The sequence below is a fragment of the Penicillium antarcticum genome (assembly GCF_028974205.1).
Source record: "Penicillium antarcticum strain IBT 31339 chromosome Unknown utg000001l_segment0_segment0, whole genome shotgun sequence".
Lineage (NCBI taxonomy): Eukaryota > Fungi > Ascomycota > Eurotiomycetes > Eurotiales > Aspergillaceae > Penicillium > Penicillium antarcticum.
The window spans coordinates 2,022,983-2,050,670 of NW_026695299.1; the positions used below are offsets into that span (position 1 = coordinate 2,022,983).

Sequence of the window (27,688 nt, forward strand, 5' to 3'; positions counted from 1 at the left end):
TTGTAATCAGTCGGATGTAAATGCAAATCATTTCTATATTCGATAGTTCGTCACGATCTTTCAATGAAGTAGAACATGACATTTCGTCATACTGTAGAATAACTTGGGAGGGACATGGCAGATTCTGATAGGCTTGGTTCTAGACTTAACCTCTGCAGCTCTACCGCACCAATAGAACCAGCTCGCTACCATATGCCGACAATTCAGGTTTGACACATGCGCGGGCTATGGGGAAGAATGTGGCTGGCGGAACGGGCCCTAAGAGTGAGCTTGCATGAACTATCACCAATGGGAGATGAGGCCCATAATCAGCTCGTCTTGGAGCAGAGCGGGGATTAATGAGAAAAAGCAAATATAGACGCCAGATTCTAGTTTGAAAAGTCTTCACGAAAAATTCAGAGTAGGAAGACTCAATGCGTACTGTAGGGGCTAAGAGGGGAACCGCTCAGGCCCCATTCGTATCAAGTCCATTTAGCTGATCTGAATCCACTCGGATTTCAGCGGCGTCCACGTATTCACTGCATGATGATCACCCCTGCCGCTCCGGATAGTCTGTTATCTTTTGATTTTACCAGGCTGCTAACTCTTATCAGTGCAGGTTTGCTTTATGTGGCTTCAACCTCAAATAGGCTGTCAATGTTCCATTCGGCGAATTGGGACAGTTAACATGCATATTTCAATCCTCAATTGCTTTCTATATAATGGACTCAGTGATGTTCATTAAAAGCATGATCAGCCCAAAAGAAGCTGCAAGAATAGCATCTCGGTGTATTCAATTTCTCAGAAATCAATAAGCATGCATTCTCAGGAGAAGCAGACGTAATCTTGCTTCTTAGAGGAGATCAAACTTCTAGTTTGACGCGTTCCACCAGCGTGCTATTGCGTGCGAAGCCTCTTTGTCCCCACAGATCCAACGCATCGACTCAGATCCAAATCCATAACCACTTGCCCAGATTAGAATATAATTCGTCGTACTTGTGGGATCTAACGCAATGGCCTAGTAAAAGGTCAGTATCTATGTACAAATGATTCAAGTCACATCCCCACAATATGTATGGACCTATTGGCCTTGTGAAACTGGTCCAAATCTGGGTCATGCGCTTTCAAGTTGTATTTGAACTTCGTGGTGAAATCCCATTCACTCTGTAAACAAAGAACATAGGATTTCCCATAGCCCAATATCACATATCTCATCTTCTTGCCAACCATGTTGAAAATTTCACAGATATCTTCCTCCGCTCGGGCGGATCCGGTGTCTTTTCATTTCGCAAAGTGGGTATCATCGGGCCCAAGGATGCACACCTCTGGATCTTCGTTGAATCTGATATTGAGAGCCGTGAGAAGACTGGGATATTCCGCCACAAGGCTTCTGCTTTGTGCTAGGATGGAGACTTGGTCTCCCGAACAAGGCTCAGGGGGTCGTTCCATCACTCACTCCAAGTGCCATTGGGATAGCAAGCAATCCAGCTTCCTCCACTTCCATAACTTACCACATCTAGCCAGGCTGAGCCCTGAGATAGCTTTGGACTGTCATTACTGCTGGTATCTTGTTAACAGATTTGACACAGTCCTGGGTATAAAGCAGGCATGCCTAGCCTGCAGCTTGCCGCTTGAGGCTACAAATCTTGAATCGTACGGAGTGATCGAGTAAAACGACTGAACACCTGCCTCTTTGTTAAGCATCACGCCAATCGTTTTCAAGCCAGAATTCCATTTATGGTGAAGGTTTCTCGTTTTCATTCGGGATCCCGTGTCTTCTTTGACCACTCTTTCTTCCAACTCGGCTTTTTCGCTTTGATGTTGTTTCTGCTGCTCTATAACTTGGGTGAGCTCATCCTCATATGTAGTTTTCTGTGGGATCATTTGTTTTTCCAGTTCTGCCACACGCGCATCTTGTTGTGCCAGGAGATTCTCCATATTCGAGCGAAGAGCTCCCTGATCAGCCTGACCTTTTGAAATCACCTTTTTGGTTCTGTCTGGTGGTCTTGCTCATGCTTGGCTGCTGCCGTAGTCTGTTCAAGTTCCTCACGCTCTTTCATCCATTTCTGCCTGTCCTTCTGCAGTTCACTTTGAATATTGGGACCGGCCGAAGTCTCAGCCAACGTGCGTCACTCATCAGTCAACTGCTTCTGCAAACCTGTGGCAACCGGAATGTCGTTGTTTGCAAGTCGATATACGATGCGTTCTGCTGATAGCATCTTGTGGCCGTGGCGATAAAAAGCGCTACCGTGGTCGACTATCCAGCCCCAATATTCTTTGGTTTGAGTGAGTTGCCGTTCGCGCCGGACAGCTTCCTCGTGAAAGACTTCATCCCGCATTGAGCCTACTAAAATCACTCTTTTAAGTGTATCCGGCCACATAGCTGCTTGAACATCTGAAGTACTTTGCTGACCCTTGCATACTGATGTCGGGAGTATAATAGATGTATATGATTCCATTCAACAAAGTCTTATGCTTGTAAAAATTACCCAGCCATGCTACAATCTCGCCTAGGACTTCGGTGCCACTTTGTTTCCGTCGTCGAATCCTGGGGTGTCAATCAGGTAGCCTGTCTGATCAGTCATTGCTTCGTACTTATAAACACTGACGATGAAACTTTGACAATTTTGCCAGAACACACTGTAGGAAGATGGGTAAACTCCTCCCAAACCCTGTCACACCCATAACAGCAATGAAAGCATCATTATTTCTGTTTTTCCGGTTGCACATGCTCGAACTCACTGCTTCATGTCGTTAAGTCTCTTACCTTGGAATCCGATCTCCGTGGAAGCCTTTCAAGGCTGCTGCATACTCAGTTTCTTTTTTGTCAGGGTCAGTAGTTCTTGTGCATACCCAACCGACATACCCTTTCCAGGTGTTTACATTTCGAGTTTACTAAAATTGGATGTCTACTGAATTGGGAAGCATTCATGTCAAGGCTGACGACGTTGTTTAAGCCTGCTCTTTCTCTCAATGACTGAAAGACCCTGTATAAATGAGAACTCTTCTCCTGGACTATACTCTACTTGGGAGGTCTAATGCTGATCACTAGATGTCAGTGCTGAATTTATGAATACTGCTTGAGAATCGGAATCATAGTAACTCCGAGTAAGCGGATTACGAATCATGAGCATAGCATAAATAGCCAGATTTATCAGGTAGTAAAAGAAAGAGATTTGAATGCCCTCATTGGCTGAGCAAGTTATGGAAGACAGCAAGTTCCAGCAGCCTAGATGCGCCATGAATCTCAACAGAGTTGTCAAGTCTTGGTATCACGCACACATATCCAACACTGTGAGGCGCAGTCTGCTGGTTAGGGTGACTTGGAGGTATCCAAATGTTGCCAAGAGCATCGCCCGTCAGCATGCAAAGTGCAAAGGGCGCCACTGAATGAAATGGGCGCTGATGACTTTTTTTTTTCTTCTGACAGATCAGATAGATATTCTCCCACTCACAGGGGATTATATCGCGGCACGCGTGGGTGCCAATATTCGCTGCCTACAAGGCATCAAAACATGTTTAGCAAATATAGCAAACCAGCGCAGTATTTACCAATCCCCGATTCACGCAGACACAGTGTCCTTGAGGGCTTATGTTTCTGATATCGCTCATATCAGATGAAGGTCTGCAGGTGCGGGCTTAAAATAGCTGTTAGAAATACTGTACCTCTTGCCTCTGCAGTCCTTGAGTGGGGTGGTCAATCTTGCTTCACTTGTTGAATTCCACAGTGACTGCGTCTATTCATTCGAGGTCTAGCAAGGCAATGGCCAAGTCCATCTAAGCCATGGCGGGTAATACCCTCATTGTACATGTTTCCTGATCTAGTTTGAGGCTACTTTTCTACTCCTCTTCTCCAGGGCCTCGACCCGCTCATCGATCTTTTTGAAAGACCAGCTCTCGAATCCGGGTGGGTACAGGAATGGCCGAAGGTCAAATCGGTGATCGTCGGGCGAATAGCTCTCTGCGTGATAGGACGGCGTAGCAACTGTTTGCTTATGGCGGTTGATCTGATAGAAGTGGAAGAACAGTTTGACCTACCAGTCAGTTAGTATCAATCGATTAAGAAAAGGGGAGCGGAAATGAAAAGTTATGGCTCACCTTTTCGCCAATCTCGCGTGGGCCGAGCTTGCTCTCACCACCCCACTCTTCGAGGAGACGGAGGAACATTCCGTAAGGTCCGAGGTGGTTTACCTTCCGCAATGTACCGAAGCGGGAAAGCTCTGCGTAGGTCATCTTCATGTCGACTTCATCGCTTTGGGTCTTTCGAATGTCAGTATCATGGTCTAAGCAGAGAGATGATTCACATACATAATCCGAAGTGATGGGCTCAAGTTCTGCCGTGGGTGTGGCATGAATGAAGTCTTGGAGAATGGGGAGATCGAAGTCCTTCGAAGCCCAGGCAATGAACCGCTTCAGATCAACCTTACTGATAGATCCAATGGGGTTGAGATCCGCAGAGGAACAATCGTATTTGGTTAGGTCTGCTCTGGAGGTTAGCGTCCGTAATGACAATGAGGCGACCTCTTCAAAAGAGCACACTTACATCCGCGTAGGCATTCATCCACGTTAGAGCTTCCAAGGACCAGTAAACCACCGCCTCCGGATCGGTTCCTGACCTCACACAGCTCCTGGGCAAAGTAGTAGGCAAGCACCATTCTGGATCTGGCCTGGATGTTTTGGAGAGCCAGGTTTTGCGTGGCAGTTCCGCCGTGAACTGGTGAAGCAAATTAGTAAAACTTCTCAATTAGATAAAATAGCACAAGCTGATACGAACCTTTGAATTTGGGCTCAAAACCGGTAGCTTGAGTCAGCATATTCCTGGTGGAGTTGAACATATCGTCAATGTTCACATCAGTATGGTAAGATCCGATCTTTTCAGATAGAACCCTGGCACGGTCTCTTGTTTCCTTGCTGCTCTGCTTCTCCATTCCCATGTAGCAAGTGAAGAAGATCTGATTGCACAGCTCTTCGGCCGTTTTGGGAAGTTCAGAGGTGAAAGCAGCAATGCGCTTCGCATCTGCAATGACCTGTCCATTTCCTTCCTGAATCGCTTGTATGACAAGACGGCACATGGAGTACACGATGGTAGCAGTCGCACAGCTATCAATTCCACCAGACAGAGGAACGAAGAAACCAGCGGCCTTCGAGCGTCGGAGGTAATCCCAAAGCCAGCATGCAGGCCCGAGGGCAATTTCTTCCTCGGGGAGATGATAGCGCGGCAGTCTTGCGGGGGTTCTCTTCTGCAAGACTGCTTCATCGTCGCTGGATAGAGAGTAATCAACCTCAATCCGTTGATATTCTGGGGCTGCAACTGCCTGCATTCCACGTGAGGGGGCGAATCTGAAGGCTCTCACTTGTTCAAGATCCACAGTCGCAACCACGACTTCAACCTCATTGAGAGAGAACTGACTCGACTGACCAACGATGTCGCCGTTGACAAAGATCATGGCACAACCATCATAGTATCTGTTCTTAGTTAGTACATTTCTTGCTTGTCGCCATGCTCAGGATGTCCCCTCAAGATCTCCTACTCAGGAATCCTTGATAGGTCTGGATTTACTCACAGTCGATCGCCATCACATCCAAGTTGGTTTGAGTAGAGGTAGATACCTCCATTCTTGCGGGTAGCCTCTGAGATCAGTGCAATACGCTCATTAAGCTTTCGGAGAGAATGATGACTTCCACTGCTGTTGGTAAAAATCTCTACACCGTTGAGTCCCCTTGATTACATCACATTAGCATCTCAGATATTGTCTCACGAAAAGGGTTACAAACATGTTGATATGAGGGCTGTTGGGTGTAAACAGCTCCTCACAGGTCTCCGCGGCAAGGCATGTATCGATGGTGGAAAGAACAACATCACCAATAGGAACATGACGACTGCCTTGGTGCTTCTGGATAAATGGAGGCAGGTAGTACTGCTCAACATGTCTGGGTCTGTTCCACGGCGTGAAGAAGCGCATCTCGCGGAAGTTGCCGTCATTCGCGAGATAGAGCTTGGGCCGCAGGCACAGAATCTTGCCGTCCAGGACGATAGCTCGAGCATTGTACCTACAGTTCCGGTGAAGAAGAGGAAGTCCGACATCGATCATGATACCATGCAACTCAGGGTCTGTCAGGATCGAATAGAGGGAGTCCCATGAGTTCTCATAAACTTCGTTCTCCAAGAAGTGATCCAGGCAGCCTGTATCATTTAATTAGTTAAAAGGAACCGGGTTGTCGTGTTCAATTCAACGCGTACCGTAGCCCGGAATCTCGAGCTCTGGTCCGACACGCAGGGTTGCGCCGGCTTCCTTGGCCTTGATGATACTCTGTTTGATCCTCTTCAGGTTACCAGCGAAGTCCAAGCTCCACTGGTTCAGCGCGCATGTTGCGAGGGTAATCAAAGGCGCCATTTTGAATATGAAACCAAGACTAAACGGCGAAGTGGTCAAAAGTTGTAGAGCGACGACTGTGTGTAGTGGGGTGATTAGCTAATCTCGGGCGGATATCTATGGCTTCACCTTGGCAATTGAGTGGAAATTCTTTGTATGGTTTGACCATTTGGTGATTGCTAATTGAAACGTTTGATGTTTCAGTGCTTCTTTCATTCGTAGTTTTTGTGGTATTTTTGACTGCAGCCAGGCCGACATGCAGGACTGTGCGGACTCGAAGCTTCAACATCCCGGCATATAGCTCTCCGCTCAGTCAAGCTGCCATTAACTAAGTACTTCGAGCTGTATCTTTCATATAATTTGCTCCTTTGCGAGCCTTCACACCTGCCCTCCACCACTCTAGTCCAGACATATCCCTATCATGCTCAGTGGTCTTCGCATGACCTGCCCTCCTCAGAAATGGACTATCCAGCGACTTCCAAGGCAACTTATCCGTCGGACGCACAAAATACACAAGCCCCAACCGATCCATATGCACCTGGTCTTTTGGTGGCGCCATCACCCGATGTAAGCCACTTCTCAGATACCCATTGGTGAGAAACTGCAATGCATCGGCAATATTCACTGCGACAGTGCCGGCGGGGATCCTCAAATGTTCCCAGTCTGCTTGCACTCGCTGCACTTGCAATGCTGCTATTGGTTGTTGGAAAAGGAATGTCAATGTTCCTTTGTCTGTATGACCGCGGAGGTAATAGTCGTCAAACATCTTGTTTTCTTCCTGCGACCGGGAGTGGTATAACATGTACCGAACGGAGCTATCACATTCGTCTTCGTAGCGGTTACCGTTCACAAATTGATCTTCTGGGAGCTCCAGCATGGTTGCCAGTATTCGTAGAAGTTTAAATGAAACATTCTCATGCATATGGCGAGAGAATCGCTCGATCTCGGCTGAATATTGCTTGATAAGGTCTGGTTGCGAGCGTTGACTTTGGGGAATGAACTTGAAGATACTGTAAAACTCCAATGAGTCTTGCAGTCCAGGGAAGAGACTCAGGGTACCTAATGGCCGGTATCCATTATAATTCCCTTCATGCAAAGGGGCAACATGGCTCAGTCGCTCTTCTACAGGCAGTTCAAAGAATGCTTTTGCAATGGCAAATTGCAGATCTATCTCATCCTGAGAAAGGCCAATGTTGGTAATATTGAAGAATCCTATTTTGCATCAGTATCTGTCATGTAGTGGATGAATGCGAGAGAATTACCAAAATCATGCACGCATTCTTTGAATTGCTGTGCTAGTCGGTCCCTGCCTCCCGGACGATCATATTCAGAAAGATCAATGGTAACAACACTCGCATAACTCACTAGCAACGTGATTAGACTCGGGGATTTCTGAATGAGGGTATTGTTACTCACGTGAACATTTTGTCTCTGGTGGATGTTCATACTTTGGCAAAGGAATCTTAAAGCCAGGCTTAGTATCTAAGCTCTCCACTTGCAACATAATTCTCTTTTATGAACAAAGAACACCATGAAATAGAGGATGATCAATTCAGCTATATTTCCAATTCCAACAATTGCCACCAGATCAATACCCCATAGACAGTGGGTCAACAGAGTTCCACACCTGGGGAGTAAGTCTAGCCATTTGTGCTGGAAGCGTGTCAATGAGATCCACCAGAGCACATCCATCGTCTGACATGCTGTATCCACGCCTTTCAATGTGATTCTCTGTTCTCTGTCATTGGGAAACCCCGCATTAAAAAGCTGCAATGATCATCGGGCCTTCATGGCCCCCTCACCGCTATTCGGGGCAGTTAAAATGTATATATTTCAAGGTATAACTTATCTGATCAGTGCTTAGGTATTTCATATATGGTGAACAAAACAAGCTTATTAAATGACCTGAAAAATCTGCGAGGCTTTCTAGTATGAATCCATTCGAAACTAAGTAAAGACCAATCCTTCTAGTTGAGGACAATTTACGTAATGGGAGTCTTGCCTTAGTAGAGAGACAGGATACCTTTGATATTTCTAAAAAATATACTAAGAGCCAAAATCCCTTCTTTTCCGTAAGTTCATAATGATAGAAGCATACACAAGCCACCAACAGCAAAGAAACCAACACAAGTCAAGCACCTAGGTATACAAGAGGCTAGAAACTAGATCAATGTGACATGGAATCAATCAACACTCGCTAGCACACATGGGAGACACCCAAAGAAAACTTGCCAAAGCCAAAGAATGAGAGCCCCCAAAAAAAAAAAAAAAAAAAATTGTGAAACTCCACAGGAATCAAACCTCGATTTCATCTCTTAGGATGAGGAGCGAAGGCGAGTAGAGTAAGGACATCCCACAGGCTCCTATATAAATTCAGTAGATGTTTAATTTCCCTGTGGAAGGTCAGATGTGTACCGAAGTTGCACGGCGCTTGCGACCAGGATTCTCTCTTTCCGCAGGTGCCTGCCTTTTAGGCTGAGGAACCTTAGCCACGTTCCCCATGCAGATGGTATTGTTTCGACCATCAACTTTTATGCCAGCATTGAGGTTGACTTCAAAGGTTCTCAGATTACCAGACACATCGCAGAGCGCGTTAACACGGTTCAAAGCGTCAATTATTGTGGTCACAGTCGATGAAATGTTTGAGTGTCGCGGAGGAAGAGGCCTATTGGCCGGCGATGTGGTTGCCTCGGTCTGAGCTGGAGAATTGATAGCTCCAGATGGGATAATAACTGTATTGTCCTGGCCAGTCACGGAAATGGACTTGTCAATTCGGATTACGATAGGGCCAGACTCCTCTTCCTGGCCTGGGTTGATAGCCATGATATTTCTACCATCGGGTCGGCAGACAGAGAGTGTATATGGAGGAGGTGCAGTCGGCGGGTTGTTGCGATTGGCTCGAACCTCTGCGAGCTTTTGGAGCTGATGGCGGAATGAATCTGATGGAGGAAGCATTATGAAGAGAAAATTAAAAAGTTGTAGGAATGTGTGAACGTTAGAAGAAGTCAAGCGCGAAGTTAGATATTTAAGTCAAGTTTACAGGTTTCTATTGTTATCAGCAATTGACAGGGCACAATAGGAAGGCATCACAATAGGCAGCCAATCAAAAGCCAGAGTTGGCCATTGACTTGCCCGATCGGGAAACCTCAATGGATACTTGTCGCTCAATAGAGATCACGTGCTTGCTATTGTTCATGGGTATCTATAAAATATGTACCAGTACCTGGGCTATGTGCTGTGCGCCTCCGTACTCAAGTAAGTACCCTGTACATCTAGTGCAAAAAGTGTGATTCCAGATCCTTCCTCAAAAGGCATGGCATCATGCGCCTATCCACTAGTCCCTGACTGTGGATGAAGCCTTCATACAGGGCGTTTGTGTCACCAAAAGATCCGGACCCTACATGTACTTCGTCGGTTCCTTCTTCGGCTGCCGGGGGGTCTCTGATGTCTATGCCGTCTGGGCAAGGTGCAATGCCTGGTCAGGTTCGTTGTTTCTCATGGACGTCTGACGTCGGTCCCAGCTGATAGGGGAGGCTCCTTACTGCTTGGGGAAACGGCGGGATCAGGGTAGGGTTGGCCCGGGTAGTATGGCCCACCCGGGTGAAGAGACTGCGCCGTCTGCACCAACATTAGCAAGGACAAACGCCCTCGTAGATTGACCAAATTATACCGGTGTTTCTGTCGTCCGACATCCAAACCGTTACGGGTTGGTACTGACTTCACGGAACTCATCCCCTTCAACCTCCACTTCGCGATCTCTGATTCGACGCATCAAAGCTAGGAAGTTGCTTTGCTGGAACTTTTGGCTTTGGTCATTACGAACGCTGTCAAGCAGTTGGCCTGCAGTCCGGGCAAGCTCATCTGCATCTCGGACCCGTGTTTGAGGGTCCTCGTTGTCGCTCTGGGGAATGAGATCCGATCCAAGTCGGATTTGCTCTTGGGTAACTAGCTCGACGGTATCAACTTGATCGGTATCCAATTGCTGCTGAACATCTTGCTGGGCGAAGTCGGCCCCCTGCAACTCCATGTCGGCCCTTGCCTGATCAAATGCAGCCTCAAAAGCAGATTCATCAAAATGATCCATGGGCTTCTGTTGTTCAGGCTGCATAGCTTGCGGAGGTTGCATCTGATTCACAGAGCCATATATCGGGTAGCTGGGCGCAAAGGATGGCTGAAAGCCACCGTGCATTTGCGGGGTGTGCTGGGCCTGGGACATAGGTCCTCGTTGCTGTTGGTTCATAAACTCATTTTGCCACCCTCCCTGTGCTGTTGCTGGTGCGACATTGGGTCTGTTTAGTTGCGATACAGGGTGCGAGGGCCCTGAGATTTGCAAGTTCTGGAAATCCGACGCCCAACTGGCGTTTCCTGGATGATGTGCGGGGTGCTGTACTGCAGGGCGATGTACTTGTCCTCCAAAATGAGCCGGGTGTTGTAGATCTGGCAGTGCAGGACCGGCAGTATTAGCTTCGAATGCGGCGAACTCCGGGTCAAGTATTCCCTCTCGGGAGTTCTGGGATCGGAAACCCTGGAGAACATGGGTTAGTACAGATTAAACGAGGACATGCCAGGATGGTCACAAACCTGGGCAGGCGATTGCCTGGAAGCCAACCGATCTTGCTGAAGGGTCCGATCAACTGATGTATGCTTCTGGAAGTTCTGAAGCGCGTTCGACGGCCCGCACAGCGCATCAGCCATGATGACGGTGGTGATCAGCGAGAAGGTAGTTCGATAGATGTATGAGTAAATAAAGGTCCTCCAGTAAGCAGAGAGCAAAGGGACAAATATGGTGAGATAGATGAGAAGATCAGAAGATCAGAAGACAACCAGGGCGTGGGATTGCCGATGCTCGACCGAGGCCCCAGACTCATCACGTGCCCTGAGTCAGCACGATAAGGATAAGCGGACTCAGGCCAGGTTGTTTGGCCCATACAAACAGGGAGTTTCTAGTCCCGCTTTCTCTCCTCTACTTTCATTTTTGTTGCTTCCGATACCACGAAATGGTTAGTGTTTTTTCTTGGTACAACTGCGACTTTGCTTCAATCCCCTTGCTAACACCTACAAAACTCTAGGCTTCCGCTCAAGTGATCTCGAACTCAGGGCATGAGGAGATGATTGTATGTGCTTGGAGACTCGTTCCAATTGATAGCTCTTTATGTCCGCTGCGGAGCTATAGCTAACTGAGCTTCTCGGAATGTAGCATGATGCCACCTTGGATTATTACGGCCGCAGATTGGCAACATGTTCCTCCGACAAGACAATAAAGATCTTTGAAGTTGAGGGAGAGTCACACCGTCTCCTCGAGACGTTGAAGGGGTGAGCTGGACTGGCAAATCGTTGAAGTCAAAGAATTGGTAGCTGACTTGGGTGTCTGATAGTCACGAGGGCGCGGTGTGGTGTGTCGCATGGGTAAGTGGCGGCCCAAAACAGCAGCCATTGCATCGCGCAACCAAACTAACAGGTCCTCCTCCTGCTCTAGGCTCACCCCAAATTTGGCACAATTCTGGCCTCATCCTCCTACGACGGCAAGGTCTTGATCTGGCGCGAACAACCCCAGAATGCTACCTCCCCCGCTGGCGGCAGCTCATGGACCAAGGTATTCGACTTCTCCCTTCACACTGCTTCCGTGAACATGGTCTCCTGGGCCCCCCATGAGAGCGGATGTCTTCTTGCTTGCGCTTCCTCCGATGGCCATGTCAGCGTGCTCGAGTTCCGTGACAACAACTGGACCCACCAAACTTTCCACGCCCACGGCATGGGTGTCAACTCCATTAGCTGGGCTCCCGCCGCCTTTGCTGGCAGCCTGATCAGCTCCAACCCCGGACCCGGTCAACAGCGCCGCTTCGTCACTGGTGGCAGTGACAACCTGGTCAAGATCTGGGATTACAAGTATGTTCTTTGACTCCAAGTGGTTAATTGCATTAACTGACCACCCTACAGCGCCGAATCCAAGTCTTACAACCCTACTCAAAACCTCGAGGGTCACTCGGACTGGGTCCGGGATGTGGCCTGGTCTCCCAGCATCCTCTCCAAGTCCTACATTGCCTCAGCTTCGCAAGACAAGACCGTTCGTATCTGGACCTCCGACATTTCCAACCCAGGCCAGTGGACCAGCCAAACACTCGAGTTTGATACTGTTCTGTGGCGCGTGAGCTGGAGTCTCAGCGGTAACATCCTTGCCGTAAGTGGAGGCGACAACAAGGTCAGTTTGTGGAAGGAGAATCTCAAGGGCCAGTGGGAGAAGGTCAAGGATATTGAAGAGTAGTGGCTGTTTGTTTTCTATGTTATCTATTCCCTTCCTCAAAGCATAATTTCTTCATACCTTCGAACTAAAAGATATGCTACTTTTCGTTGCAACGGTTCTACAGATCCAATGATCTAGACTCAAACCTCAAAGGAAACAATCGACGATCTCTTCAATTGCCCCTGAATAGCCATTTTCTCTTGTCAGGTGCCCCCGCCTATATGCAGGGGACACCACGGTACAGCAGCAATATCTCAACGCCCAAGGCACAAATCACAAATCCCAGAAAATGAAAGGCCCCCGACCTGTCTCGTTCTTTGCGTCCACCCAGCGTCCCAGCATTGCCCGTCCTCCTGGAATTATCAAGGCCTCATAGCAGTGCACCCAGTCATCCCCGGCCATTTTACTGCCGAAGTCCGTGCTGGTGTCGCCCTGGCAGATGGTGAAGCAAATGCGCTTCCATCCACCGATACCGCCAAAGGTTACCTCTATGTCTTCGGTAAATCCGAAAACAGTATTGTCCTCCTCGCCAGGGTTTTCATGTATCATCTGTTTGCCCTGGAAATACGTGCGGCCAGTCGCGGGCCCAACTGGGGGCGCAATCATGGTGCACACCTCCGGCCAGAAAACCTCCACGTCTGGCTGTGATTTGACTTTGAGTGTCTATGTATCATTAGCTAGGTGTCACTTGTTTCTCACTTGATCATTATCTCAGGTGTAGCTCACCATGACTTCGATTGCATCGGCATGGTCCTCCAAATCAGCGCATGTCTGGCGGTTGAGGTCGGTGAGTTCCTCCAACGAATCAGGCAGGGGGTGCAGGCAAGCTAATCGTAGAGATACAGGCGTCAGTATGTTTCATGAATCAAGCGTTTGAAGTGATTGATATCTCACAGTACAGACCCAGCCATGAGGTACTCAGCTCGCTCAAATCCTTTGCGTGGACCTTTCGGACCCCGGGCTTTAGGTGCGCAGGAAGAGATGCGAAGGTCTCATGGTAGGTAAGCTCTGACTCGGTCAACAAGTGACGTTGCCAGAAGCTCCGCATTTGCAGCACTCTCTCGAGATTGAGGTCGTTATGGCCAATGAATGGCATGCCCAATTGTTCGCCGAATGAGTAGATCGTAGCCAGATTATAATCATCCCTGTGACATGCTCGGGTAATTGTCGAGTCGAGTGCAAGGGGAGTCATAGCCTATATCAGACAAAACTGTTAGTAAATTTCATGTCAATATAACGAGAAAATGTACCAGCTGGAGAGCGAAGAACCGCTCGGATGGTTCATTTTTCTGGGGGCATTTGAGAAAGTCCATAGTACTGAGAGATACTCGAAGTCGGTCTAATGTCTTGGAGGGACAACCTGCTTTGAGATGAACTGTAATGACTTCTTCGAGCATCGTCTTCATCACTTCCATGCACATGTTCTGCCGGTCATCTTCCTTTTCTGCGAAGTGAAATTTTGCACCAAGGATAATGGCTCGAATGAGATACTCGTTTCTGAACTCGTTCGAGGGTCGGAGAGATAGAACGTCGTAGCGGTTGGCAAAAAGAGTTCGCCAGAGGGCTGACTCTGGGGCATAAATTTGAGCCCATATTGCCTTGCATGTCTGAGAGAGATGAAGGACATCCTGATCAGTTGAGAGGAGGCTGGCAACTTGTTGGAGGATCTGTGTGTTTGATATATGAGCAAGGTATGATCCATGATGTATGGCATGGTGAGCTTACCTCGTTGGGAAGGTCGAGAATGTTCTTTGCTTGTCCAAGCGGGAGGTGTGTGGCAACTAGCTTTCGAGTGAATGGCAGGGACATCTCACTTGCTTCCATGTTGGAGGACATGGTTCTGTTCGACGCTCATGTTAGTATAGATCATCGGGCGATGTATGGGCTGGTATGAGGGTCATGTAACATACAAAGAAAGAGAACAACTGAATAAATGCGGGTAAATGTGGATGATGAGCAGAAGAGAAGAAAAGAAGCAGAGAACTGATCTTTTATGAAGTGAAGAGGAAAGTGCCGGTTAGACTTGCTTCGTTTCAGCGCATGAAAATCGAGACGAGCAAGAGAAAACGATTCTCAACTGTTTGATCAAAGCTCAAGGATATAATCGAAGCTCAAGTGAGATTGATGCAAAGATCAATTGAGATTGTACTCCATGAAATTGAGTTCTTATATCCCGATATCAGTACAGCCGAGATCGAAGATGAATTATACACGAGGTCATTCGGAGTACACGCATCCATGAAGTTCTAGGCATTTCCCATACATGAGCCTCGCTTGTTTTAACTTCTTTTGGCCTTTTGTTTCGAGTGTCTCGGGTTGCTCGTCTAGAACACCATTTAGAGGATGTGAAAATATTAATGTATGGCTCTGTTGTTGTTAAAGAGGCTATACACGAGGCGCGACACGCTTTCTTTGCAAGCTTTCTTTCACCCCCCATCCCTCTGCCAGAAGACCCTTCACTTCTTCAAGACCAAGTCCACTCATCTCAGGGTAAATTGCCCATACTGCAACCCACCCAGCTACACAGACCAGAGCATAGAGAAGGAAAGTCCATGAGGGTGAGATCCATTCCATCATGGGTAAGAAAGTAAGACCAATGACGAAGTTCGAACCCCAGTTAGTTGCAGTGGCCAAAGATGAGCCAAGTGAACGTACACTCAGAGGGAAAAGTTCCGACTGTTGCCATGGAACATTTCCGAGGCCGAAGGCATAAGCCGCAGTGTATACGGTGAGGCAAAACAAGATGGCAAGTGGCATCAATGAACCAGAACTATCGGGGGCTTCTTCACGTCGCGTTGGCGGTTGGTCGTTCCATACATCCTTGAAGGAAGAAAATGACAGCGCGCAGACAATTAGGGCAATAGTCATGACTGGCATGGAGTAGAGCAGAATGCGTCGGCGTCCAATTCTGTCAATGAACGCAAATGCAAGAAGCGTGAATATGAAGTTGGTGAAAGCCACTGAAAGAGACACCAACGTCGGGGAGGAGAACGACAGAGCTGAGAAGATGGTTGCCGAGAAGTACATTAGACTGTTAAAACCACACAATTGCTGTACCCCTTGAAGCATCATTGCAATGATCAATGCTCTCCTGTTCCCGCCATGCAACAACTGCTGCCCTCGTTCAAGGGTATCGTGTAACCACTGAGGTTTTGTACCTCGAGCTTTACCTTGCCCTAACTCTAACGCTTCTTCGTCAATCTCCCTATTGATATCGTGCAAGACTCTATCGGTTACCCTGTCACACCCAGGGCAATCTTGGTAAATCTTGGTCAGAACGGCCTTCGCTTGGACATCAAATCCAGCCTGGACCAACCACCGAGGTGTCTCGGGTAGAAAAGCGAGAATTGCAAGCTGGAAGAAGGCCGGGAATGCCCCAAGGCCCACAATCCAGCGCCAGCCTCCGAATGAACTGGAGAAAAGCCAGCCAACTATGTATGCTACCACCTGGCCGCCAGTGATAAACAGACTGAGAATAGTAACAAGCCTTCCTCTTGCGTGTGATGGTGCCAATTCAGAAATGTACCTGCAGATACCCCATTAGCAATCTTACTCTATCGTCCGTCGCGTGATGGCTTTCATCCCAATCCATGACGTGCAGTCAACTTACAATGGAGTAACCGCGCTTGCGCTCCCAACCGCAAGGCCGACAATACTTCGTCCAAGAATCATGCCCCAAACTTGGCTTGAAAAAGCTTGTACCAGAGCCCCTAGAGCAAATAATGCATCCGCGCCAAGTATAACCTTCCGACGGCCCAGCTTGTCGGCCAACACTCCTGTGAATGGACTAGCTATTAATGCGAACAGACTCGTACATGATGTGATGAGGCTTTTGTCGAGGGTTGTCAATGATCGATTCGAGAGATCCGTGCCGACTGTCACCAAGGTAGAGGAAATGACTCCTGTGCTGGAAGTTCAAACAAAATTAGCCGCTATCTGGATAAAAAATGGAGTCGCAACACGGTATCCGCCGGGTAGGAAGCATACTCATATCCAAAAAGGAGCCCACTGATTCCTGCTGAGAAAGTCAACGCCCATATGAACCAGCCCCCTGAGAATTCCAGCTCGGAGGCCAAGCCATCGTTGCCATTGTCTTCATAGTCATGGTCGGGATCGCGGGCGGAGGCGAGCAAGGGCGCGTTGGGACCCGACGTGTCTTGTTCATCTGCACCTGTCATATTTCAAAGTTCTATTCTCAGAGAACTGGAATCAGTTCCTGGATTCTATCGGAGGAATGTCCTGTGTCCAAGTGACCTTTGGGGTTACGATAAGCCGATAAGAAGGCGGAAATTAGGTTCCGGAATGCCAACATCTATAGAACTAATTTCGGGACAAGAAGGGTCCGACAATAAATGTGTATACATTAGCTCTGAAGTATTAGAGTCTTTGAGAAAATATTTCATGTCTGTACATGTATTGACACAGCTCACTGAAGAGGGAAATCATTTTTGGTTGATACTACACTGTGCATGTATCTTTTTCTGACTTAGTGCTTGGCCACAACACCAGCAGCATCTGCCTGCTCGGTGATCCGCTTCTTGTAAGCATTGACGGTGCCGTCAAACTTGTGCACAGTACCGCCATCGCAAACCCAGAGGCTGGTGCAAACGTTCTGCAACATAGTCACATCGTGGGAAACCATCACAACACCTCCCTCGAACTTGCGGAGCGCATCTGACAGAGCGTCCATACCCTCAATATCCAAGTGGTTAGAAGGTTCGTCAAGAACAAGGATATGAGGGTTGGTCAATGACAAGCATGCAAAGGCCACACGAGATTTCTGACCTCCTGACAGGAGTCCCATGCGCTGGAGACCAGTTGTACCAGTGATACCGAAGCTATGAGAACAGATTAGTGTCTGAGGTATCTGCAAAGGGTCAGGGGTTGACTTACGCGCCTAGGTGTCTCCGGTACTCTTCGTCAGTCTTTCCGGGATAAGTCTTAGTCATGAAGCCGACTGCGCTGGTTGTCATGTCCAGAGCATCGACGTGGTGCTGAGCAAAGAATCCAATGCGCAGTCTCGAGTTGGTAGAGATGAGACCGGCTGTTGCTTCAAGCTGGTTGGTGAGTAGCTTCAGTACCGTAGTCTTACCAGCACCGTTGGGTCCGACAATTCCAATGCGCGAGTCAAGCTGGACATCCAAATCGACATTCTTGAGTAGAGGCTTGTCCTTGGTGTAACCGAAGCAAACTTCAGACATCTGGACGATAGGGGGTGAGAGCTTCTCGACCTCGGGGAATGCGAAGTGGACGGTGTATTCGCTCTCAGGAGCTTCAAGAACTGGCATACGCTCAAGCTTCTTGATTCTTGACTGGGCTTCGGAAGATTTCGCGGCATTGTAACGGAACTTGTCAATGAACGCTGGGAAATTGTTATTACAGCTCGATTGACAGCAGGAGATGTAACAAACCTTGCAAGTGTGCTCTCTCGGCCATTTGCTTCTCGTATTCGCGCTTAGCAGTCTTGCGACGCTCCTCTTTGGTTGCGTAGAAGGTTTCTATAAATGTTAAAAGGTTTCATGTACCTCGATGTTGTCTAACTCACCAAAGTTAGCACCCCTGTAGTAGTCCAATCTCTCGGAGTGTTGGTGAATAATATCCGTAGCGACTTCGTTCAAGAATGCACGGTCGTGAGAAACCACAAGAACTGTGCTGGGGTATCCCTGGAGGTAATTCGAAAGGAAAGTAATAGACGGAACGTCCAACATGTTTGACGGTTCTATAAACAGTCAGCAGGCTAGTAGTTAGATAAAGGCAGTAAAACATACCGTCCAGCAAGAGCAAATCGGGCTCGCAGAACAATGCTCGGGCCAGGGACAGACGCATTCTCCAACCTCCGGAGAAGGTCTTGGTGGGGTACTGCTGGCGTTCTTGGGAGAAACCAAGACCAGCCAAGATACTAGCCGCACGAGACTCGGCCTTGTCAGATTCCATTTCAGAAAGTTTGCTATAAATATCACTCAAAGTAATATCCAGGCCTTCACGTTGCTCGTCAAGTCGAGCAGCATCCTGGGAGGTATCTGCCATCGAGGATCTCTCTTCTTCAAGATCGGCCAATTGTTTGGAGATTTTCTGTGATGTTGGTTAGTAAAGGTATGATAATTATGCATTGGGGATTGACTAACAGCCTGCTCTCCGAGAAGGTGCTTCCGCCACACATCAGCATCCAGGACTGCCTGCAAAGCTGGTGTATCATCACCAGTAATCTATATGAACAGTCAGTAACAGCAAACGAAAGTAGGTTGGATCAGATATACCTCTTGCTCGACGTGAAGAATTGAAACGTGTGTGGGAATGGCGATTTCTCTGCGACTCAAAGCACGCAGAAGTGTAGATTTACCGATACCGTTCTGGCCAACAAGACCATAACGACGACCGTAGGCGAGTGTGAAGGCAGCATCCGTCAGGATACGCAGGCCACTGATGGAGATATCGATGTTGTCCAACTTAATGTCCTTACTCTTGGCCTGGGAGTCAGAGCCCAGTTGAAGAGGATTGACAGCCATGAAGAACTCTTCGTATGACATAGTCTCATCCGGCTGGTTGAGCAAGCGCGAGGACTCGTAGGTAACGTTCTTCATCTGCTTCTTGTCCTGCTTGGCACGAATCTTGCGCTCGGCCTTCTCGAGCTTCTTCTTGTCCACCTTGGACTCGACCTTTCGAGCATTGGCGGATTCCAGGTCGACAGTGTTTCCAGTCAAGCCCAGGGTCGAGGACATATTCCGCTGTGCGCCGACATTTATGGCCTGGTCCAGCTTCTTAGCCCTGAATGGCATTTGTCTCTTCTCGGCATCGACGCCATCAGCGGCACTGAGGCCTGTAATGAACTTTGCGACCAAGTTGCCGATCGTGTCGTAGTTTTGCGGGGAGAAATCTCCAGAAGCGGAGACCAGAAGCTCGGTAACGGCTTCGGCAGCTTCTGACAGGGGGGATTGGCCGCTGGTATCTTCGACATAAAGGTTTGCGGCATGGGTCAAATAGCCCTATTAAACGGTCAGCTTCATTCACATTGCCCCTCGCGCATGCAAATACATACCACAGCGTATTCGGAGACGACATGGTCGATACCAGGGATTTGTGCCTGGATTTGAGTCTCCATAGTTTCAGGTTCAGGCGAACGTGGTTTCCTCCGGCGATAACCTGGAACCTCTAGTAGAAGTCGAGCGTGGATTTCTTGCACTGAGGTGCCCATGATGGAGTGGGCTTTTTGGATGTGTGTTATCGATAAGGTCATGTGATGTCAGATCTACAACTCTTTTCACACCCGTACCTCTAGAGAGATATGATCTAGACAATCATTGTGGCCCTTGGAAACATAATGAAAAGAGGCGAAAAGAAAGAGAGTAAACTTAAACTCAAATAATATATGAAATAGTACTCTTCCCATGGTTTTCGGTTAGAAATTGGATATCACTTCATAGCACCGTGTACACACTTAGGATCCAATTATATCAATATAGGGCTGTGGTTTCAATGTAAAGTTAAAGACCTTGTTTGTTTTTTTTTGTTTTTTGTTCACATTCTGGAGGGTGATTTGTCTGCATTACATGAGATTTAATGCCTCATACGCTCATGAGCATTATTGGTAATTTGTGACATGAGAAGGTCATATGGGAAGCAAGAAAGTATGCAGATAGTAGGATAATACATTTAGCTAGTCAAACGAGCTACTACGGTCTCAAAGGCACTTCTGAGAGCATGACAGATGTACTGATACAAAATTGGCATGTCCCAAGTTGGATAAAGGCACCTAGAACAGTGTTTGGCCAATTAGTCAACTTCCTACACAAGGTTAGAACTTAATCAGCGATTTATATGAAGAGTGAATACCTTTTCTATATTCCTATGTATCAAGATCTAAGTTGTGGTTAGTGATTATCGTTAGAGGCGCAATATGATGCATCTGGATTTATCAGTTCCGGTGTGTGTAATGTATATTCTTAATACCCTGTTTGGGTCCATCTGGGTGGTGAATAATGAACCGGGTTTATCTTGCAAGATGAACATGTATCAAATTTCAGGCCCAGAGGACTGCTCTTTCTGAGGACAATGGCTTCTGAGTGTCGGCGTCTTCAACATGTGCCAATGGATCGATAAGGACTTGTCAATATTATAATCAAAATGAGCTGAATCACAGTTGAGCTTTTCGGAGTTTTCAACTTTCCATGACTGAGTCACAGTGACATCCTATCAACGGAGACCAAGACAACAAAACAAGGCGGTGGACAGGCAGTCAAATTTTGAATTGGAGCATGCAGAATTGTCCACTTTCCAGTCTTATCCAAAGAAAATCCAGCTGCGGCCGCAGATAGAATATCGATACGGGCGGTCGCAAAACAAAAAGATGTGGCCTGCCACTCTAGTATACTCATCGACTGGACCCTAGTGAAACTCTTACCTAAATTAGACACCTCTTGCAGCATGCACGGCGTTTCATAAGTACACATAGTTTCATATCGGAGCGATTGCATGCGATTTGCGAAATTAAATGAACCGAGATCGAGAGTGCAAAGCTAGTGAAACAGCACGTGAACCTGTCAGGGTGATATTTAACCGCTTTGACCGCCAGATATGCATGATATACATCACAAAAGTCTTGCAGCCATGAAAGCACGAGTTTCCTGCATCCCAAAGCCGAGAGTTGAGCCCCAATGCCCAAGGGACGATCTTTGTTTTGGTGTCTGTTTTGGGAATAGCCCGCCAAGATGTGAAAAGCCAACCATTCGCCCAGAGCATTCAAAGATCATTGAACTGTGCAGGGAATGTGCTGACCTGCATGTAGCATGACACAGTCGAGACCAGCAGAACGGGTATTGGCAGATTTGTTTTCGAGCCGCTTGGGGTGGAACCATGAGCAAGAATAGATGTGGGCATTCAAATCAATAGGTCCACAGGTAATTTGGCATTTGATACCACTTGAAAGAGGTTCGACGTGGCCGAAGCTAAGCCGAGGGGACCAATCCCTGTAGCGCCAAATTGACCTTCCCGAATGATAGGATATGTCGATCTCTCAAGCGAGCCACAAGGTTTGGCTCAGGGTGGCTCAGGGCTACGGAGTGTCGGCCTGATCGGCTGGAATTGAGCTCGGAAAAGACAGAAAAAATAAACAGCTTATTGAAAGATGAAACACGAGGGTTTCCCCCACTTTCAGCTCTCAATTGACACGCCATGACAGTTAAGTGCGACGTACCCGCAACGAGAAGCGGCACAGATTCGGCAGTAAGAACCGATTCTGGCCGGTGGGCGACCCACGAGTTTTCCTTTTTCATTTGCAAAGTGGAGTGACATGACGGTAGCAAAACAATCAAACCTGGAGCTGATGCTCCGAACTATTTCAGGCTCAATTTGCGAAGCGAACAGGTCGATTCTGGATCGAAGATCGCAGTCGGGGGGAAGGGGGTCGTAAACATAAAAGCACTCTGCATCACCATGGACAACGTTTAAGTCATATAAGCTTGCTGAGAGACCTTGCAGCTTGCTCATCTCGCTTCTTTTGGACTCATCAACTGTAACTTCCAGAAGCCAGTGAAGTTGCAAAGTGGATCGAGAACACTTTGTTCAATGGCCCTGAACATCCGGGCAATTTGAGGAGGACCTCCCACATGAAGTAGAGCTCCTGAACATCCTTTGAACATCGTGTGAGCCATGGTTCTGCCTCGGACAACAGTTCATGGCAGGAAACCAGTGGACACCGATCGGCCCTGGGGCACTTGCGATCTAAGCTAGTCAGGCTAGGGGGCCGAAGAAGCGATCCTAGCCAGCCGAAACCAGATGTGTGGGGAATTCTGGATCGCATGGCTTTTTGGGCTCTCCATTTCCCTGCTGGCTGAGCCACTCGCGGCCCTTCACGGACTTCTCCGTTTCCTTGTAAAAGTCTGGACTATGACGCCAATGCAATGTGAGCCGCAAGGGATGACAGGCCAGCATCCTAATCTTTGCTGCAATAACACCCGCATGCTGGCCCAGGTGGGCTAGTGCTGTTTTGCTGTGCTCTCGCCGGGGTATTTCCATGCACATTGGCGTACATGTAGCCGTGCTACAGGTGTAGCCATAGGCGTGTAGACGTAGACGAGTTGAAGTCGAATCTGGGGAACTGCGCTCTGCAATGTGCACATATGTTTCAAAAGAATCAAGTATAAGATTCAAATTAAACCAGGATATTTTACTCAAGGGCCCAAGGAGGGGGAAGTTATTGATCTCTCCTAGCGTGAGTCCAGGGCGGGAGCTGATAATCCCCGAGTTTTGTTGTTGTTTTCCGCTTCCCATGGTTCTTACCCCCATCGCATCGCTCCTTTCTTCTTTCTCTCTCCTTTGAAGGAGGTGAGCTTAACGTCTTTTCGTTTTTTTGAGTTGATGGTCGTTTTTGTTTTTCGTTTTTCCGCTCATCGCGGCCTCAAGGGATTCCCAGCCGACCGCATTTACACACCCCTCCCTATCTCTCGTTCGTTAGCTTCCCCTCATATGCGCATTCTACTGGAATGTCATTCGCAAAGTTGTTCGACCTGGAGCTGAGTGTCGGGGTGCTTGTCACTCTCTTCCGCGCCCTCTGAGGATGGATCACGTATCAACGGTAAGCCAGAGTTGATCAATCGGGCATTGTTGCTCGCCACTTCGGTCCTTGCGCGTTGTGTTGGCTGACAATGACCTTCAGTTATGTGCGCTTAGCACTGTCGGTATCGCACCCACCGGTCTAGCGCTCGGGCGCGCAGAACGAAGCCAGAAGCCGAGTCTGTTCCGGCGCAAGACTCTCTCCCAGGACCAACCTCTCCTCCCCCAATATAACGCAAAGACATCCATTGATGCTCGGCCAAAGACAGCTTTGCCCCCGCGGACAAGTGTGGCAGCCGAGTGGCAGGCCGAAAAGGAACAAAGACTGGCAGATAGCGCGTATGGGAACCAATACCAACCAGGTCTTCGGGGGGCATCTTTGTCCTTCAGCGCTGTAAGACGTCGTCGTCGGGGTCAAACATTCACGGCGCCTCCGCTGCAGATTCCGGAAAATGAGTCAACAGACTCGCAGCCTGACCACGCCCGACGACCATCCACAAGCTGGCTGCGGCGCTTGTCAATGGTCTCGTTCCAGACTGAGAGCCCGACCGCGAGTAGTCCAGTCACTCCTTCTTTCAATGGGTCCGCGAGTCCTATTTTTCCTCGTCCACCGAGTCAGCGACGGCCCCCGAATAAGCTGATCAAGCGCCCCGCATCGCAGCACACGAACACACATCCTCTTGGATCACAGACCATCTCCGGACCTTCGCCGTCTGTGCTGCGCAGGCCAGCGACGAGTCACCAGAGATCAGAGTCGATGCGCCTTCCTTTGGCCACAGATTTCGACGATTATTTCCCCAAGAATCTTCCTGTTGAATCACCCGGAATTGAGGACTATGAGCTTGATAAAAAGACAGAATGGACGTCATTTTTCCTTCCTAGGGCTGGTAAGTTGGCCGAGAGACTCTCACGCAGGTTCTCAACATCGACGGCCCCGAAAGTTCAAAGTGTTCGCCAGATTGGGTCTGATCAAAGTGCTCTTCCCGTGTTAATTCTCGCCTCTGATGTCGCCACCACCACCACTACCATGCCCGGAGAAGATCAGCCATTTCCTGGCACCCCGGTCGAATTCCGCAACCCATTCCAGGCAGCTGCCCCAGGGCCTGCTCCGGACCCAGTTCTCGAGCAGGTGGAGAGACCGAGTCATAGGCATTCGTACTCTGTTAATGACGCTGAGCAAAAGCAGACTGTCATTGCAAACACCGTCACTGGTTCTGGTGTTCCGATTCTAGGACGACCTAGGGGTGGTTCTTTGAAGCGTGTGAAAGGACGCACTTTCTCTATACCTCGGTCAGAGTTATCCAAGTCGGAGAGGATCATCGCCATCTCAACTCCGGACCTCGAGCAACGGCGTAATATCACCGATCCGAATGTCTTCCGTCGCCCACATCCTGTGTCGCAACCTGGGGGTGCCCTTTCGGCTTTGGAGAGACGTTCTCAAGTTGTGCCGCGGTCAGTCTCTCAAGACTATAACATTGGCTTGGGATCTCGGTCCGGCTTGGATCCAGTAACATCGGATGCAGTCGCACTTTCAGCCTGGCAGCGGGCATCGCGTCCCAACGGCCAGCCTTACTCTCTCCGCCGTCGTCCCAAGGGTTTCTCAATCTCAGGGTCGGATCCATCTTCCACCATAATTGGCTCCGATGATACCAGGGTATTTACATCATGTGATGATTATGAAACCGATATTATGAGTGATTATTGGGACTCAGTCCGCACACGCGAAACCACCGGTAGTGGACTGAAGGGTCTTCGGATTGAGACGATGTTTGACAAAGCAGGCACGAGTTTAGCCAATGAAGAAGTCACGACCTTGGAGACTCTTCTGCCGCGGGGCTCTTTCGCCGCCAGGTCTTTGGAGCGGGATCCTCAACTTTTCACTGATCCATTCCTGGCGTCGCCTCCTTTGGATCAGGTCCCAATGGTTGATAACTCGTCAGTTTTGACCGATGGACCGGATGATGACGCCCTGAGCATGATTGGGGCGTTGCCTGGCGAATCCGACAGTGGATTCCAGTCGCCTTTGTCGCTTGCGTTGTCCAAGTTCGCCGAACAGTCCGAGTCTGGCCTGACTTCAGCGAAGGGCTCAAGGATAAAGGTAGACGCGTCCAACTCCGTTGTAAACAAGAAGACAAATATTTTCGACTGGTCTGAACAATCACGTCCTGATCGTGAAGCCTCCGACACTGAAACGCGTCCCAGAACCATGCATGGGAAGCAGGAAGGTGTTCTTGACAGAAGCAGTCGTGCTGTTTGCCGGAAAGCACCTTCCACTGTACATCTTCGCAGTCAGAGTGTCCCAGTTGTGAGTGACATTCCCACAAGTGACTCGCGCCAAACATCTGGAAAGTTTGGGACCTGGGGCTTGGGGAGTAAAGGCGTCAGTGAAGACTGGGACAGTGATTTCGATTTCGACGAATGCGAGGATACGCCCACTGCCGAAAACACTCAGGTATCTGAACCAGAAACTATTCGTCAAAGTATGACTGTTCCGAAAGCCATCCTGGAACGACAAGCCAGTCTTCGTGGTCAGTTCGGGCAGGTTCAGGAACTAACGCTACTCGTTGAGGAATTGAAACGTCTCCGACACCAGGCAAGTGTCTTGGATCTCGTTAGCGGACCTTCTTGTGAATTGTGGAAAGAGGCTGAGGGGATTGTCAACCTTGCTACTATTGATGACGAAGAAGAGCATCGCTCGCCTCCAGGATCTCCATCATCCCTCACTTTCAGCTTCGATGAATCAGAGGATGAGGGTCTTCATGCATCTTCCAAGCGTAACAGCGAAGTATCATGGAGCGATGTGCCGCAACGTCAACGTGAAACTCCCTCGCCCCTCACTCAGCTTGCGAAAGACTCGCCCAAATCGCAATCCGTGCTTGAAATCCTGCAGACTGGTGATAAACCGCTAGACATCACACCGCGTGCTCAGAAACTTCCATTCGACACATCTTCGTTGAAAGATCTGGTGGTTCGAGCTGGTGTTGTGACGCGCGCGCTGAAGGAAGTCATTCGCAAAGCAGAAGGGGTCGCAACCAGCCCGCAAGACGTCTTCCCCCAAGATCCCCCATTTCGACGCATCTTCGACAAACCCTCCCATGACGACCTTGCCAGCTTTGAAGCTGCTCTCGCCGACTTTTAACAATTTCTCTGATTTCTTTTTTCTCTCCTGTCACCATATCTCTCCACGATTCCCCAGCATCAGATGAAACGACCCGAAGATCATTTGCATGAGCAATCTCCTTTATTCTTTTAATATCTCGGTGATTCACCGTTGATCTCGCCCCTTTGCATACTCTCGCAAACCCCCATCTCTTTCACGCGATGTGATCAAAAGCGCCATGGTCTTACTTTTTCTTTCTCGTGTACAACTCTCACCCCATTGTACATTGCCAACCATCTTTTCCTTGATGTTTCAATTACCTAGTGTGTAGCCCACACATTTGAGTCTGTCTCAATCCGGGGGCTCCCAACGTTATCTTTTTTTTTTGTTCAGTCTTCTCATTCCTTTCAGCCATGTTTCATATTTGCGCAGCTCATATCTTCTAATTGCGCTGTATTAATCACGGAGCATTCCTTGTTTTAGGCGGACCTGCACTGATATGTTTTCACACGAAGGCCCATACAAGATGAAAAACACTGACCCCAACCCTGTGATGATTAAACTGGGGACAGAAGTATTTCTATGCATTTGCAATAATCTAACGCAACAATGACAAAAAAAGTTTAATAATCAAATCTTTCGCAAAATGTTGTAACCAGATTGTCTCAACGCACAGTGAAGAAGGACAGATATTATGAACCACGCTTTGGTTGTGAAGATATAGAAGAAAGCAGACTCTCGGCAGTCTTATGTCCTTGTTTATCTCATTATAGAAGTCATGTACATTAGCGCTGCCCATATAAGTTACCACAAGAAGCGTACTCTATTATAATTCTGCCACCGTTAACTCGCAGCTATATCAATTCTAAGGCTTATACCATCTCTTCATTGGCATGAGCCTTCGTTGTCATCACACAGTCCGTAGCAATCGTGCTCTTAGCTCGAATTCGGGCGTCACAGAGATATAACAATGTAGGAATCTGAATCAGAGCTGCTGCCACACAGCCGACCGTAATTCTTCTGAAGAAGCTCGCCTAGATCGATTTTAATTCTTCTTACTTGGCGTGAATGCCCCAATTCTTCGTGTGTCGGCGAAGCTCATTCGCTTTTTGAATTAGGTCAACAGGTGGAAAGGTCTCGTCCAGAGAGATGGCAGCCACAATTGCAATTGGACGTACTCCGAAAAATCCTTCAAAGAATCGACATAGCATGATGGTTTGAAGGTCTTTTGTGGTTGCAACGGCAAATTGGAACAATACGAAGCCGAACATCGCAATCAAAACTGGTAGACGTCGGCCTCGAAGTTTGGATAGTGGTGCCTAGATGACTGGACCTGTCGCGAATCCAAGCACATATAAATCCAGTCCTTGTGTGCCGACTTCGGTGGAAACATTGAACTCTGGTGATATCATGGAGATTCCGGTGGAGTATGTGCTGTTGGTGAAT

At 48.4% G+C, this 27,688-nt stretch overlaps 11 protein-coding genes across 11 annotated transcripts; 3 read left to right on the forward strand and 8 right to left on the reverse strand.

Moving 5' to 3' along the window:
* Positions 1 to 1,050: 1,050 nt before the first annotated feature.
* N7508_000752 (uncharacterized protein) lies at positions 1,051 to 1,383 on the forward strand (the record flags this gene model as incomplete). The annotated part of the gene is made up of 2 exons (XM_058458837.1): positions 1,051 to 1,126; positions 1,226 to 1,383. The coding sequence occupies 2 exons, from the start codon at positions 1,051 to 1,053 to the stop codon at positions 1,381 to 1,383; spliced, it is 234 nt and encodes a 77-aa protein (XP_058325059.1).
* Positions 1,384 to 2,108: 725 nt separating this feature from the next.
* On the reverse strand, positions 2,109 to 2,318 carry N7508_000753 (uncharacterized protein; the record flags this gene model as incomplete). Its single annotated transcript, XM_058458838.1, has 1 exon — positions 2,109 to 2,318. The coding sequence occupies one exon, from the start codon at positions 2,316 to 2,318 to the stop codon at positions 2,109 to 2,111; it is 210 nt and encodes a 69-aa protein (XP_058325060.1).
* A 1,482-nt stretch (positions 2,319 to 3,800) lies between these two features.
* Positions 3,801 to 6,374, reverse strand: N7508_000754 (glutamine-dependent NAD(+) synthetase; the record flags this gene model as incomplete). Its single annotated transcript, XM_058458839.1, has 8 exons — positions 3,801 to 4,013; positions 4,078 to 4,239; positions 4,288 to 4,460; positions 4,523 to 4,693; positions 4,754 to 5,445; positions 5,544 to 5,699; positions 5,755 to 6,163; positions 6,221 to 6,374. The coding sequence occupies 8 exons, from the start codon at positions 6,372 to 6,374 to the stop codon at positions 3,801 to 3,803; spliced, it is 2,130 nt and encodes a 709-aa protein (XP_058325061.1).
* Positions 6,375 to 6,681: 307 nt separating this feature from the next.
* N7508_000755 (uncharacterized protein) lies at positions 6,682 to 7,230 on the reverse strand (the record flags this gene model as incomplete). Its single annotated transcript, XM_058458840.1, has 1 exon — positions 6,682 to 7,230. One exon carries the CDS (start codon positions 7,228 to 7,230, stop codon positions 6,682 to 6,684), a length of 549 nt encoding a protein of 182 aa, XP_058325062.1.
* A 1,438-nt stretch (positions 7,231 to 8,668) lies between these two features.
* On the reverse strand, positions 8,669 to 9,308 carry N7508_000756 (uncharacterized protein; the record flags this gene model as incomplete). The annotated part of the gene is made up of 2 exons (XM_058458841.1): positions 8,669 to 8,716; positions 8,769 to 9,308. 2 exons carry the CDS (start codon positions 9,306 to 9,308, stop codon positions 8,669 to 8,671), a joined length of 588 nt encoding a protein of 195 aa, XP_058325063.1.
* Positions 9,309 to 9,848: 540 nt separating this feature from the next.
* On the reverse strand, positions 9,849 to 11,054 carry pex20 (the record flags this gene model as incomplete). The annotated part of the gene is made up of 3 exons (XM_058458842.1): positions 10,935 to 11,054; positions 10,072 to 10,878; positions 9,849 to 9,971 (listed from the first exon to the last, which is right to left on the reverse strand). Exons 1-3 carry the CDS (start codon positions 11,046 to 11,048, stop codon positions 9,849 to 9,851), a joined length of 1,044 nt encoding a protein of 347 aa, XP_058325064.1. The 5' UTR covers positions 11,049 to 11,054.
* Positions 11,055 to 11,350: 296 nt separating this feature from the next.
* On the forward strand, positions 11,351 to 12,615 carry sec13 (GTPase-activating protein SEC13; the record flags this gene model as incomplete). Its single annotated transcript, XM_058458843.1, has 6 exons — positions 11,351 to 11,353; positions 11,423 to 11,467; positions 11,551 to 11,666; positions 11,729 to 11,759; positions 11,830 to 12,239; positions 12,291 to 12,615. 6 exons carry the CDS (start codon positions 11,351 to 11,353, stop codon positions 12,613 to 12,615), a joined length of 930 nt encoding a protein of 309 aa, XP_058325065.1.
* Positions 12,616 to 12,867: 252 nt separating this feature from the next.
* Positions 12,868 to 14,430, reverse strand: N7508_000759 (uncharacterized protein; the record flags this gene model as incomplete). Its single annotated transcript, XM_058458844.1, has 5 exons — positions 12,868 to 13,257; positions 13,321 to 13,421; positions 13,489 to 13,789; positions 13,845 to 14,261; positions 14,320 to 14,430. The coding sequence occupies 5 exons, from the start codon at positions 14,428 to 14,430 to the stop codon at positions 12,868 to 12,870; spliced, it is 1,320 nt and encodes a 439-aa protein (XP_058325066.1).
* A 549-nt stretch (positions 14,431 to 14,979) lies between these two features.
* Positions 14,980 to 16,772, reverse strand: N7508_000760 (putative MFS myo-inositol transporter; the record flags this gene model as incomplete). The annotated part of the gene is made up of 3 exons (XM_058458845.1): positions 14,980 to 16,120; positions 16,205 to 16,501; positions 16,582 to 16,772. 3 exons carry the CDS (start codon positions 16,770 to 16,772, stop codon positions 14,980 to 14,982), a joined length of 1,629 nt encoding a protein of 542 aa, XP_058325067.1.
* A 308-nt stretch (positions 16,773 to 17,080) lies between these two features.
* Positions 17,081 to 19,786, reverse strand: N7508_000761 (putative AAA family ATPase GCN20; the record flags this gene model as incomplete). The annotated part of the gene is made up of 8 exons (XM_058458846.1): positions 17,081 to 17,432; positions 17,488 to 17,956; positions 18,006 to 18,092; positions 18,140 to 18,313; positions 18,363 to 18,666; positions 18,720 to 18,800; positions 18,852 to 19,577; positions 19,631 to 19,786. The coding sequence occupies 8 exons, from the start codon at positions 19,784 to 19,786 to the stop codon at positions 17,081 to 17,083; spliced, it is 2,349 nt and encodes a 782-aa protein (XP_058325068.1).
* A 3,360-nt stretch (positions 19,787 to 23,146) lies between these two features.
* On the forward strand, positions 23,147 to 26,281 carry N7508_000762 (uncharacterized protein; the record flags this gene model as incomplete). The annotated part of the gene is made up of 2 exons (XM_058458847.1): positions 23,147 to 23,164; positions 23,246 to 26,281. The coding sequence occupies 2 exons, from the start codon at positions 23,147 to 23,149 to the stop codon at positions 26,279 to 26,281; spliced, it is 3,054 nt and encodes a 1,017-aa protein (XP_058325069.1).
* Between the last annotated feature and the right edge of the window lie 1,407 nt (positions 26,282 to 27,688).